The 13,014-nt window shown below is 43.9% G+C and overlaps 1 protein-coding gene across 1 annotated transcript in view; it reads left to right on the top strand.

Annotated features, from left to right (window-relative positions):
* Positions 1-13,014, top strand: part of LOC121876507 — a 79,805-nt gene that overhangs the window by 33,862 nt on the left and 32,929 nt on the right. The window contains exons 2-3 of the mRNA XM_042381637.1: positions 1,834-1,954; positions 2,157-2,978. Coding sequence (XP_042237571.1) covers positions 1,834-1,954; positions 2,157-2,978 — 943 coding nt within the window. The remainder of the gene's footprint in view (positions 1-1,833; positions 1,955-2,156; positions 2,979-13,014) is intronic.

The raw sequence follows: 13,014 nt of genomic DNA, 5'->3' as shown, positions 1-13,014 counted from the left end.
CCGCCGCCCAAATTATAGGGGTCCATCTCATGACGTATAATTTTGGTTTTAATTATGACGTGTTAATATTTTATCGGCTGCACCACTGTCATTAAGAGCGAGAATTGGCATTTTGAAGGACACAAATTTTTAACCCGAGTTGAGATTTTTTTTTTGGGGGGGGTGGGAGGAGGGGGTGTTTTGGTTTGTGTGTTTTTTTTTATATCGATTGATGTTTATGGAGTGTATGTGTCACGTATGTGTTGTTTGTGTATGATTGTGTGTATTGGTTGTGTATGAAATATAATATGTATGTGTTAATTATGTATGACGTGTATATATGTATGTAGTAAATATGTATGATGTGTGTATATATGTATGTATTAAATGTGTGACGTGTGTGTATATATGCGTGTACGAGTATTTACTGTTCTGAAGTGTTTGGATAAGTATTAGCTGTGAATAATGTATGAATTAATTCTGTATTATGTATACATTTACTGTCCCAAATGAAGTGTAATTATAGCTCGTATTAATATGGTAGGAAGTGTGTATTTAACATATATAATTTGTGTATGAAATGTGTGTGTGTGTGTGTGTGTGTGTGTGTGTGTGTGTGTGTGTGTGTGTCACTTGTAACTATAAGTCATAAATCTTACGCCTCTTTACACCCCACTCACCCCCCCCCTCTAACACCTCCCACGACTAGCCCGCTTCTCTAACCACACAGCGCTCCTCGTCCGCTTGACTATCCAATATACATCCCAACTAGCCAGCTCTACTAGCCTGTCTTACTGTCCCCTTTTTTTTAACTAGCCTAATTAATCCTGGTTCCGGATCAGCCCCCGTGTTCTATCTCCCCGAGTGACCACGTTTCCAGGAACACGGTAGAGCCTGGAACACGGTAGAGCCTGGAACACGGTAGAGCCTGGAACACGGTAGAGCCAGGAACACGGTAGAGCCAGGAACACGGTAGAGCCTGGAACACGGTGGAGCCTGGAACACGGTGCCGTAATGCTTAATGGAGGGCGACAGTGAGGATTTATGGCTCGCGAAAGAACGACATAATTGTGTGGCGAGTTGAAAGACAAATTATCACCATCAAAACTTTGGCGCGGATTAGGACCAGAATTATTTGGAATCTCTGCATGACGACGATAAAAGTTTTCACCGCAGAAAACAAAGTAACATACTTATATTTATGCAATTTTAGCTGTGATTTATTTTCTCTAGTCATGTTTGTTAACGAGAGAATGTTTGATATCGGTGGTGGGTTTTTTTTTTTTTTAGTTGTAAGGAATAGAAGTTTAATATTCCGTCAGGAGCGGCCGTAAAGTTTCCGTGACGGGCGCCAATGAAACCAAACTGTGACGAATACGATTTGTGCAATTTTAGCTTAATGATGACTGATTGAGCCAATATTTATTTCGAACTATAATCTCCGGAGCTTTGTGGCCGTTATCCTCGTCTGGGTGACCGGTGTCCGCTCCCCCGTCACTTCTCTATATATTATACTGACATATTTAACAAAGATCACCACCAACTTTCCCGCCCAGATATTGTGCCGAGAAGTTCGCCGCCATCTTCCTTGATGTATTCGTGAGAGATGAACGACGCTAAGACATGATAATAAAATACGTTGTTTAAAGCGCGGGAGAAGGTTTAGTGTGTGTGTGTGTGTGTGTGTTGAACTGCTATGAGCATTAATGTTCTCCGCACTGATAATACGAGGAGTGGAGAGAGAGAGAGAGAGAGAGAGAGAGAGAGAGAGAGAGAGAGAGACTTTATATTATACTAATAGAGTAAAACATTATTTATGAGGTACAAGTGTACTAACTGGTGTTGGTCCCACAGGATGCCATGGAGGTGGTGAGTGTAGCCGCTAACGTGGGCGAGGTACTCGGAGGTCCCCAGCCACCCACCACGCCCACCTTCTCCCACGACCATGCCATCCACGCCCACACAGACCACACAGGTAACTCATTCACACGAGTCTTCCATTTTTGTGATGTTTAGTTTTTATCAACTTATTGTAGAAGCAGATTCTGATTTTCTAGCTATTGGGGTCTTTACTTAGTCCTGTTTTATGCCCCTGTAATATACCTTCATTAGGTGTGATGACTCTTATGACCTCCAGTTACCGCCGGGACTTACTAGTATTTTACATGTCCTGACAGACCGTGTGCGACCTGACGAAGATGAGGATGAGTATGAAGGAGACTCCAGAATGGACACCGATCAGGATCTTGGGGGCGAGGACGCCACCTGCGACCCCGAGGACGTCCCTGAGGAGTCTTCAGTGCTGGATATGAATATATTCAAGCAAGAACCCTCCAGTCACCCCCTGGAGGAGGAGTCCAACCATGAGCCAGAGTCCGCGCCTCTTGACGACGACGTCCCCGGTGACCTAATGGACTGTGATGACTCAGAGAGCGCCCCGATGTTTATAGACGACGACTCGTCCTCGCGAGCGTTTCCCGAGACCACGAATGACGCTCCTGTAGGGTCACCCTCTACAGCCCTGCCCATGCCAGAGGCCGGGCGACGCAACAAACGCAAGAACTTCAAGCCGCGTAACATTGTGTACACGTACACGGACAGCGAGGACACGGAGGGCACCAGTGACGCTGAAACACGGTCGCACCTCGCGGCCTCAGACCCTCATTACGACACTGCCGTCCCCGAGCCACTCGACTTATCTGAGACGCCAACCATGCGGCGCTCACTCATGCCTCGGCGTTTGGACGAGGCCGTGGATCTGACGGGCGGCGCGGGCGTGTCTGTGAGCAGCGGGGGCGTCAGTAGCCCCAGCGCCCACCCGCGCCTCAACGCCTTACTATCCCGCCCCACCTCTCCCGGACCTCATGAGGATGGTGGTGGCGCCGACGCCTCCGACATGAAGGAATACGCCGAGCTCACTATGCGACGTCTCCTCGGCCTCTACGGCCTCAACGACCTCCCCGACAACCTGGGACTACCTCCACCTGCACTATATCCAGGTGAGTGGCCTCTCCTCCTACCTTCATCCCCCTGACTGATACTCGCAACATATCAGGTCGTCATCACTCACGCCTTGTTGCACTCGCTGCCTCCCATCATCATCACCACCACCACCACCCCAACCACACCCACCCACCCACCCAACTCACCTACCATCTAGCCTGCCACCCATCACCCACCTTGCCCACCCACCCACCACCCACCCACCCTGCCCACCACACCACCCTGCCTGCCCTAAAACACCAACACGAGACACAACACATACTCCGTCAGACGACCTTGTTGATCCAGTGCCCCCCTCCCTCACATTCTCTCCTACCATAAGTAGCAAACAGTGAAGGATTGTCATTATGGCTCAGAGGTACGACCATACTCTTTGTTCTTTATGTATCATATTATCTTCTACATCTGTGTGTATTATCGTGTCTTTAACCACTATACATGATCTTTTGTTCTCTGTTTATCTTAGTGTCATTCACCTTCGTGTATTTTCACATTCTTGACCTATTTATATTATCTTTAAGCTTCTTTGTATGATCGTATCTTTATGTATATTGTCGTATCTTTTGACATCTGTATATTCATTCCCGTATCTGTAAGGTCTTGTGAATTCCCGTATCTTGACTCCTCCCACATCCGTTTCTCACAATCACTCGTGAACGCATTAAGACGCAAGCAAAGTCAAGTTCCTGATAAACAAGGCCTTTGCTGTCGCCTCCGTGTTTACCTCTAGTCAGCTGAGTTGTGTACGTGGTGGTAGTGGTGTGGTGATGATGATGATGATGATGCTGGTGATGACTGTGGTGGTAGTTGTGTGATAGTGGTGGTGTGATGATGGTGGTGGTAATGATAGTGATAGTGTTGATGGTGGTATTATTGTAGTGGTGTGGTGTAGTGTCATGGTGAAGGTAAAAGAAGAAGGATATCATCATAATAATACCACTTTACTTCCATACCACAACTACCACCATCACCACCTGCAACTGCCCCCCCCCCTCTCCATAACTACCACCACACCTGCAAGTACACCACTCCCTCCCACATTTACCACCACCCCTACCCATCCTCCCCACATCTCCATAAACCTTAAAACCCCTTAAAACTACAACACTACTTTAAATGCCCTTCACCACACTGTCAAGGAGGACACTTTAAATTTAGGTACAATATGGCGTAGCTTGTGTCGTCTCCTTATTATCGTAAACTTTAGGTCCCTCTTACCCCCCCCTCACCCTCCTCTCACCCCTCTCACCCCTCTCACCCCTCTCACCCCCTCTCCCTCTGGTGTATCTTGTTGTTTCTTGGGTTTAATGAGCCTCTTCATCCCGGCAACACAAACACATGAAACTGTACAGGATGGTTAAAAATGGTGGCGCTTGATTATTGTGTGAGTAATGCAGGGAGGGGGCGGCCGTCTCTTGTGTGAGAGAGGGAGAGAGAGAGAGAGAGAGAGGTTGACAGAAAATATAGACAGATTGAGAGATACATATTAGAATGTGACAGATAAACAGGAGTCTCCCATACCACCACTGTGAGAGAGAGAGAGAGAGAAGTATTAATATTCCGCGAAATAGAGGAGCCTTTGTTTATCATGAGCCGTGATGACTGATGACGTCAACGAGAGAGAGAGAGAGAGAGAGAGAGAGAGATTCACTATTTGCTCTCTTTACTCAACTTAAGTAAGACAAAGATAATAAGAAAGTTTTGTCTCTTTTAGGTAGTGACATGAGAGTGAACTAATACACGGTGTGGTATAACTATAGGTTGTGATATAACTACAAGGTGTGGTATAACTACAGAGTGTGGTATAACTACAAGGTGTGGTATAACTACAGGGTGTGGCATAACTACAAGGTGTGGCATAACTACAGGGTGTGGTATAACTACAGGGTGTGGCATAACTACAGGGTGTGGCATAACTACAAGGTGTGGCATAACTACAGGGTGTGGTATAACTACAAGGTGTGGTATAACTACAGGGTGTGGCATAACTACAGGGTGTGGTATAAGTAGAAGGTGTGTGTAAGAGAACAAGGTGTGGTTTATATTTTACGGTCATCAGGAGAAATAAACAGCCTGGTTTATTTTCAACTGCATGAAGGGAATTAAAACGGTCTGGTTTAACTCTAGTGCCTGCAAGAGAAATTTAACCTGTTGGTTTTATCTTCTGGTATACAGTTGAATTAAAACAGTCTTTATTTACAAGTGTGTACAGGGCATTAAAACTAGCTATGGTTTAATTTCTAGTATCTGTAAAGGAATTTTTAAAACAGGATCTGGTTTAACATTAATCCTCACGTGAATTAAATTTAATGACTAATTTTATTTATTTTCAAGTGTGTGTGTGAGCTGGGAACTAAAACCAGTGAAAAAATAAAATAAAATACGGTTTAAAAAAATTCTGAATAAACCCCCACTGAACCGCTCCCCCCCCTCCCCCCCCTCGCCTCTCCCCTCCCCAGCCGTTGAACATCATCTACGTAACCCTGATATGTGACACGCATTAATCCCATGTTGGGTTCGCGCGCCTCCACTAGCCGGCAGACTATGTCACACATCAACATCCGCGTTCTATGGCGAGTTATTATTACTGCGGATCCGGATAATTCCTTGGATTATTTCGGATAATTGGAGAGGCCAGAGAGAGAGAGAGAGAGAGTTAAAAGGGGAGAAGAAGTAGGGGGTGAGGGGAAGGGGCGAGGGGAAGGGATGAGGGGAAGGGGTGGCGCTACTATCGGTGTGCGTGATACTCTGTATGAGACTAGACCAGGGTGAGGGGAACCAGACCTGAGAGGAGGGGAGAGGGAGACTATCATAAGTGAGAGGGGAAAAGGAGGGAGGAAAGAGGGGGAGGAAGGTAGATATTATATGGTATAGGTGAGGGAAAATGGATGTAATAGGAGGAGAGAAGAGAAGGAGAAGGAAACAGAGAGATTATAATGTCAATTTAATATTAGCGTAAGTGCGTCGTCTAATCTATACAGTACTTAACACTACACTACATAAACCGTACTTACAAAACCCACACACGCAATTTCACTTTACAACATAAATTTACCTAAGTGTTAAGATAAGATAAGAAAATTACTACTTCTAAGGGGACAATTGGCGTCATGATGAAAAGTACCAATTTTACAAGCTACCAATTCCGAGATAAAAACAACAATAACAATTTCTAGCCACTTTTAACCCTTCCTGGTTAACTACCAATTAAGCACCGCACCCCCCCCCCTCTCCTCCCCCCAACACTCTCTGATGGACAGTGATGATAAACTCTCCTATTTTCTCTCCCCCTCCTTCCTTCCTTCCCTCCCCTCAGTTACTCTCCCCCTTTCACACACTTCCATTTTCTCTCCTTCCTATCCCTCGTTTCCCTCTCACCTCTCCTCACTCCTCCCTCTCACGCTCCCTCTCACCCTCTGCTCATACTGGCCACTAGGGGAGAATATGGCGCTGGTGCTGTTTTAAGTCTCATACTGGCCACTAGGGGAGAATATGGCGCTGGTGCTGTTTTAAGTCTCATACTGGCCACTAGGGGAGAATATATAACGCCATTGGCACGGATCTCTCGTCATATAATACCAAGATGCGGGTTTGTTACGTATCGCGTTTCCCAGGCAGATCAGTTTTCATTTCAATTTGGATATTTTTTTTTTCGTCTTCTCTCTATTAAGTGATGATCCATATAGCGTGGCGTCACATGGGTCAAGCAGGAACAGGATAAAAAGATACTCGTTACGTTATTAAAGTCTTCCCGGAACTGAGTATTGAGAGATCGCTTCTATAAGTTACAAGTATACAAGACTCGAATAATTTCTGTTCATTTATTGTTCCTTGGCTTGATTTAAACATACTTAGTAGTTTTTTTTAGTTATATTAATGAAGTAATGTATGTACAGTTATTTAGTTTTTGTCAGAGTAATGAGCTTAAGTTATTAGAGTGTAATTAGTTAGACCTCATCTCTCAACACGTCTTTAACTGCAGTAGAGGTTAATTAAAAGTCAAACCAATATGGCGTGATATGAAAAGGACTTATTATAGCTTAAATGATCATTACACTGGGTGATGGAATTTATACAAGTAATATATGTTATTAGCCAACGGGGAATTATTTAACGTTCGAAGCTTGGAGACCACTTCTAGGTGAACCGTTTCTGTCAGTTCTTTAGTTAAGGGGAACTATGTAACGTAGGAACTCGTGAGGAACTATCTGAAGTGACCTAGTATAAGGAAGGTAGTTATGATGGATTCTCACTTAACCTCCAAGAAAGGTGTTGAATATTTAACGTAGAAACATGTGAGAAACACTGACGAAGGTTGTGTTGCGTGGGTGTGTTGCGTGGGTGTGTTGCGTGGGTGTGTTGCGTGGTTGTGTTGCGTGGGTGTGTTGCGTGGGTGTATCCTTGTGTTACAGTGGTGTTGAGTCACGATAAACGCTATCATAGTCCCTAAGTGCATGGGTGTATGAGAGGCATTTATGTATGCAGATAAATACATATACAGGCCTCTTCCACCCATCACCTGCCACTACCACTATGAGCCCATCATATTTGTCCATCACCCATCACCTACCACCCATCACCACCACCCACCAACCACTGCCGCCCACCACCCGTTCACAACTACTTACCACCCACCTCCCATAACAACTGTCCACCACTCCCACCCACTACAACTACCCTCCACCCATCACCTCCGCCCAATATCACGTGCCACAGCCCACCGCCCATTCTGGCAAAGTCGTCGGGTATCATCAGAAGGGTGGGCCGCCCACCTCCCGCCCGCGCCACGTAATGGAAAGTCAACACCACGCCCACGCCAGTCCATCTGAGGTTTCCTGCTGGGATGGGGTGGGAGGGGAGGAGGAGGAAGAAGTGAGGAGGGAGATATAGGTAAAAGGGAGAGAAGGGAGAGAGGAGTAGGGAGAAGAGAGGAGGAGGAGGAGGAAGAGATTAAGGAGGATAAGGCAAGTGAGGAGAGGAGATAGAACTGAAGGGGAAGAAGAGAAAATTATAAGAAAGAGAAGGATGAACCACGGTGAGGAGAGAGAGAGAGAGAGAGAGAGAGAGAGAGAGAGAGAGAGAGAGAGGTCTTCTCACTTGTACCTGTAATAATATCAACGTTGTCTTTCTCTTAAAACAAAATGGAGTAATGATGAAAACAGTAGTGGATGAAGTTAAGGAAGGATCCCAACACCCTCCTCCCTCCCGAAAAAATAATAATAATAGGAATAAAGAACAAGAGAGAAGAATGTGTAAACTCATGAAGAGGCAAAAACAAGTTAAACACTGGTGGAGAATTCGGCAAAAAGTGGTGGTAGTGTTGGCTACTGAGAGAGTGTCGCCTTGCTGAGAGGAGAACTGAGTTAACTGACCTGAAACAAGGGACAATATTCCCTCTTTGACTGAGAAAAAAATATAAACGTGAAATTTGCTGAGTGAGAAATAGACAGAGACAGACAGAGAAAATAGTTTAGTGACAGTAAAAGGCTTATGATTCAAAGAGAGAGAGAGAGAGAGAGAGAGAGATAGAGATGGTCCAGCAACATTAAAGAGAGAGACATGATCCCGTCTGGTTCTGGCTGTTGTAGATATCTTCCCCAACAGTAGGGACTCATTACGGGGTGTCTTGTTTATTTTAGTAACATTTTCAAGGGGGTCACATCTGGTCCGTTTTCCTTGATTTCAGTCCAGCGCTTTTTCCAGGTCACGTAGAGATGGTCCAGCAACATTAAAGAGAGAGACATGATCCCGTCTGGTTCTGGCTGTTGTAGATATCTTCCCCAACAGTAGGGACTCATTACGGGGTGTCTTGTTTATTTTAGTAACATTTTCAAGGGGGTCACATCTGGTCCGTTTTCCTTGATTTCAGTCCAGCGCTTTTTCCAGGTCACGTAGAGAGAGAGAGAGCAAGCACGTGTTGTTAGTGTATTAGTTTACATCCCGAGTCAAGTAGTGGTCGCGTATAGATTTAGAGGCTGTTAGGTTAGGTTAGGTTAGGTTAGGTTAGGCGATATAAGATTATTACGATCACCTGACAATTACCTTCCTCCAGATTAATTCATCTTAAGGGTAACCTAACCTAACCTAACCTAACCTAACCAAACCAAACCTAAACGTAACTTAACCATGTCGGTACCTGAATCTGTCTACAAAGGTATACACACAACTTCCGCCTGGTTAATTGCACTTCTATATACTGGGAGCATTGCAACCAAACTTCATTCATAAATTCACCGTAGACGACAAACCTTATCGATTCTCATCTCGTTGTGGGGAGAGAGGTATAACCCATTCCGTTGATGTCTCTAGTTAGAAGGACGGAGCTGATCTTAATCTGCTCGTGCTATGAATAATACACCGCTATTATGATTAAAAAAAAACAAAAAAACTTGCCTGCTGGGTGTTTGAAGAGGGTTTTCATGTGTGTGTGTGTGTGTGTGTCTGTCTGTGTGTGTGTGTGTGTGTGTGTGTGTGTGTGTGTGTGTTAACGTAGGTAATAACTGCATCGCTGATTTATGTTGTGGATATATGAAAGCAATATACAGAGGCTGGAGAGAAATAATATTATATTTTCAAAGTTGACACCTAACCTAACCTAACCTAACCTAACCTAACCAGTGACTGCGTGGCTAATGTGCTGTGTGGTAGGAATGTTAACAGGGAACGTTATCACCACACTGCTGCCTAGATCACCTTACACCATATACCCAGAATACCGGGGCCACCATGGTACAGTGAATACCGGTACAGCGTCCTAGGGTACAGTGGGCAACCGATATGTCATTATATAAAAAAGAAAGAAAGTTGTAGGATATAACCAGACACAACCCGAGTTCAAGATCTAATAAGCTGCTCCTGATTCTCGAAGACTTACGAGTTTTTTTTTTTTCTACTAAGTGTGGATAAGAGAAGGTATCTATTGTAGGTGTGGTGGTGGTGGTGTGTCAGGGCTGTGTTGACGATTATTATTATTATCATCATCAGTAGTAGAAGTAGGATTATATTATTACTATTACATAAAAAAATAATATTAATAATCATAATTGTGGTTCATACATAAAAAAAAAAATCAAAGACGGTAAAAAAAAAAAATCCGATTTATTTCAAAGAGTCAGTCTCAAAAACCAGGTCCCAGGGAAGTAAACATTGTGACGAAGGTAGATGGAAGTATAGTCCCCGAGCTGCTACCCATCCTACATCACAATAAACACACAGGAGAAAAAGAAATGATGACTGGAAGATGTAAAGACGTTTAGATCAGCATTAGGATGTATAAGGTCCTCTGTTTGGCGGTGTTTTGAAGTTTGTTGTTTATGTAGAGTGGCGGCAACGACACGCGGTATATAGTAATAATTTTGTTCATTTTTGAGACACATTAATATGTTCAGGTGTTTGGTGTGTGTGTGTGTGTGTGTGTGTGTGTGTGTGTGTGTGTGTGTGTGTGTGTGTGTGTGTGTGTGTGTGTTTAAACCGTTGAAGTTTTGTTTATATTCTAAATTGTCTTTCATAAACTTTTTGTGAAGATTGTATTAAATGTTTACTAGAATTATATGAACAGTAGTTTAAGTTTGTAGCCGACCAATAATAATAGCTAATCATATCATACCCGAAAAATAAAATTGTTCGGGAAGATTAAATTCATTGTAAAAAATATATAAATGTTATTCGATTGAAGAAAAATAAATGAAATAGATAAATAAGAAAATACTTCATAGTAAGTTTTTAATTCGACTGTGATAATAATTTAGTTATTATAAAGTAGAGTGTTGTGTCAGTGTAGCTGAGGGTGTTATTATGTTGATGAAATGCCGGGTCCTCACCTCCCCACACTGGGCCGCCCTTACCTCCCCACACTGGACCGTCCTTACCTCCCCACACTGGACCGTCCTTACCTCCCCACACTGGACCGTCCTTACCTCCCCACACTGGACCGACCGTCCTTACCTCCCCACACTGGACCGTCCTTACCTCCCCACACTGGACCGTCCCCTCCCCCACACTGGACCGTCCTACCTCCCCACACTGGACCGTCCTTACCTCCCCACACTGGGCCGTCCTTACCTCCCCACACTGGACCGTCCTTACCTCCCCACACTGGACCGCCCTTACCTCCCCACACTGGACCGCCCTTACCTCCCCACACTGGACCGCCCTCACCTCCCCACACTGGACCGTCCTCACCTCCCCACACTGGACCGTCCTTACCTCCCCACACGGCCCACGTATCTCAGGCGTCAACACACTGCTGCAGTACACTTAGTGATAAAAAGTGCCACAGGCTGTACAAGGCAGCTGGTGGGTTTAACAAGTGTTGAGTGTACAGTAATACGTGGAAACTGATGCCTACCCTGAAGGCCTCGTCGTGTATCGTGTTAACAGCACTTTAAACGCTGCACCGTATCACTAACCCGCTAAACTGAGACACTCTATATTTATAATGTTTGTCTAAGGTCGTTTTAAATAGAAACTGTAATGAAGGTCTTTTCTTATTATGATTAATAATGTATCTTTGGGCGTGTGTGTTAGAGTGCGGTAGCTTTAAATATAGCAAAACCTTTAATATAGCAAAGAAAAGTCAGAACTTCGTAATGAAAAACAAGTGTCACAGGAGACGGCCATGCCAAGATTCCTAGCATTTCATATCTTATGGTAGCCCAACTCTCTCTCTCTCTCTCTCTCTCTCTCTCTCTCTCTCTCTCTCCTGCTTTTACTCACCTTCGTCTATCATACTAGTTAGTTTTATAGTTTTGGCTCTACTGGGGGATATTAAATTGTTTTGTGCGGTAGATAACACCAGAAACTGATTAGCAAAACATTTAATGAAGGCGACATTATTTTGGGTGTAAAACGGCTCACTTAGCCAAGAGTGTTGCCCTCAGAGGGTCAGCATATTAACCCCACAGATACGGCTCAAATGTTCGCTTGTTAAAAGGTTTTAAACCCAAACTTTATGCTCGATTTACTCCATCGCTGAGCTTTTACAAGAACCAACAAATTTATCACAAACTCTATGAACTGTTTAACATAAACCCGTATAATCATGTCAAAAGGCGGTGAAAAAATAGCCGAGTTATAGAGAATATACAGAAGCAAGAGACGGCTCCTCCCGGCAAAGCTGTCATCTGCCATCTCCAAGAATTATGTTAAACATGTGTGCCGCTTTTTGCAGAATTTCTGGTGGCGTCCTGCTATCGTATTTATCATACAGGGCCACGCACCTTAGAAGGGGAGGGGGGCGGGGGAGTTAAGCCTTCTGCTGGGGGAGAGCAAGAGGTAGAGGGCTGAGCAGAACGGCAAGGTAGTAATTGAGTCTGGTCATCGAGGTTGCGTTACATAATATTTTGGCTAGGCTATGAGGGGGTGAGAAGGGCGAGAAGAGGAAGAGGAAAGGAGGGAAAGAGATGGTAATGAGGGAAAAGGTTGAGAAGAAAGGGAGGGAAAGAGGAGACGGTGATGAAGGGAAAGAGAGAGAGAGGAACGGGGGTAGATTTCTGATGAGGAATGCTTTTTGAACATGTGTTGACGATTAAATTGGCCGTAATGTAAATTTTATGTTTTTGCATCATGGACTTGGTTATTTCAGGTATGTAATGTTTATATATATATATATATATATATATATATATATATATATATATATATATATATATATATATATATATATATATATATATATATATATATATATATATATATATATAACCATACCGTCAGAGACCATCGTTGTGCTCCATCTCCACCATGTGATCACGTTACTCTAATTACCAAAAATCCCCAGTCCAAACTCTTTACCCTCTTGATGTAAGCGCCAGTTGACCCCAATGCTTAACACCTAAATATATCTTTGAGGAATTTAATTTATCTGACAAAATAGAGGACTACAAGTGTTATAAATCTTCTCCTCGTGAAGTTGACTAAGGAGAGATGGGGGGGGTGTCTATGCTTTTAAAATATATAAAACTTGCACACGTTGTAAAATGCTTTAGTGATGAGTGATGGCCATTATCCCTTAGCTGATAGTGTAAATGTGTC

The sequence above is a fragment of the Homarus americanus genome, unplaced genomic scaffold (genome assembly GCF_018991925.1).
Source record: "Homarus americanus isolate GMGI-L3 unplaced genomic scaffold, GMGI_Hamer_2.0 scaffold9798, whole genome shotgun sequence".
NCBI classification, from domain to species: Eukaryota; Metazoa; Arthropoda; class Malacostraca; order Decapoda; family Nephropidae; genus Homarus; species Homarus americanus.
Note: the sequence above shows the minus strand (reverse complement) of the source record. Positions and strands in the feature narration are given on the sequence as shown.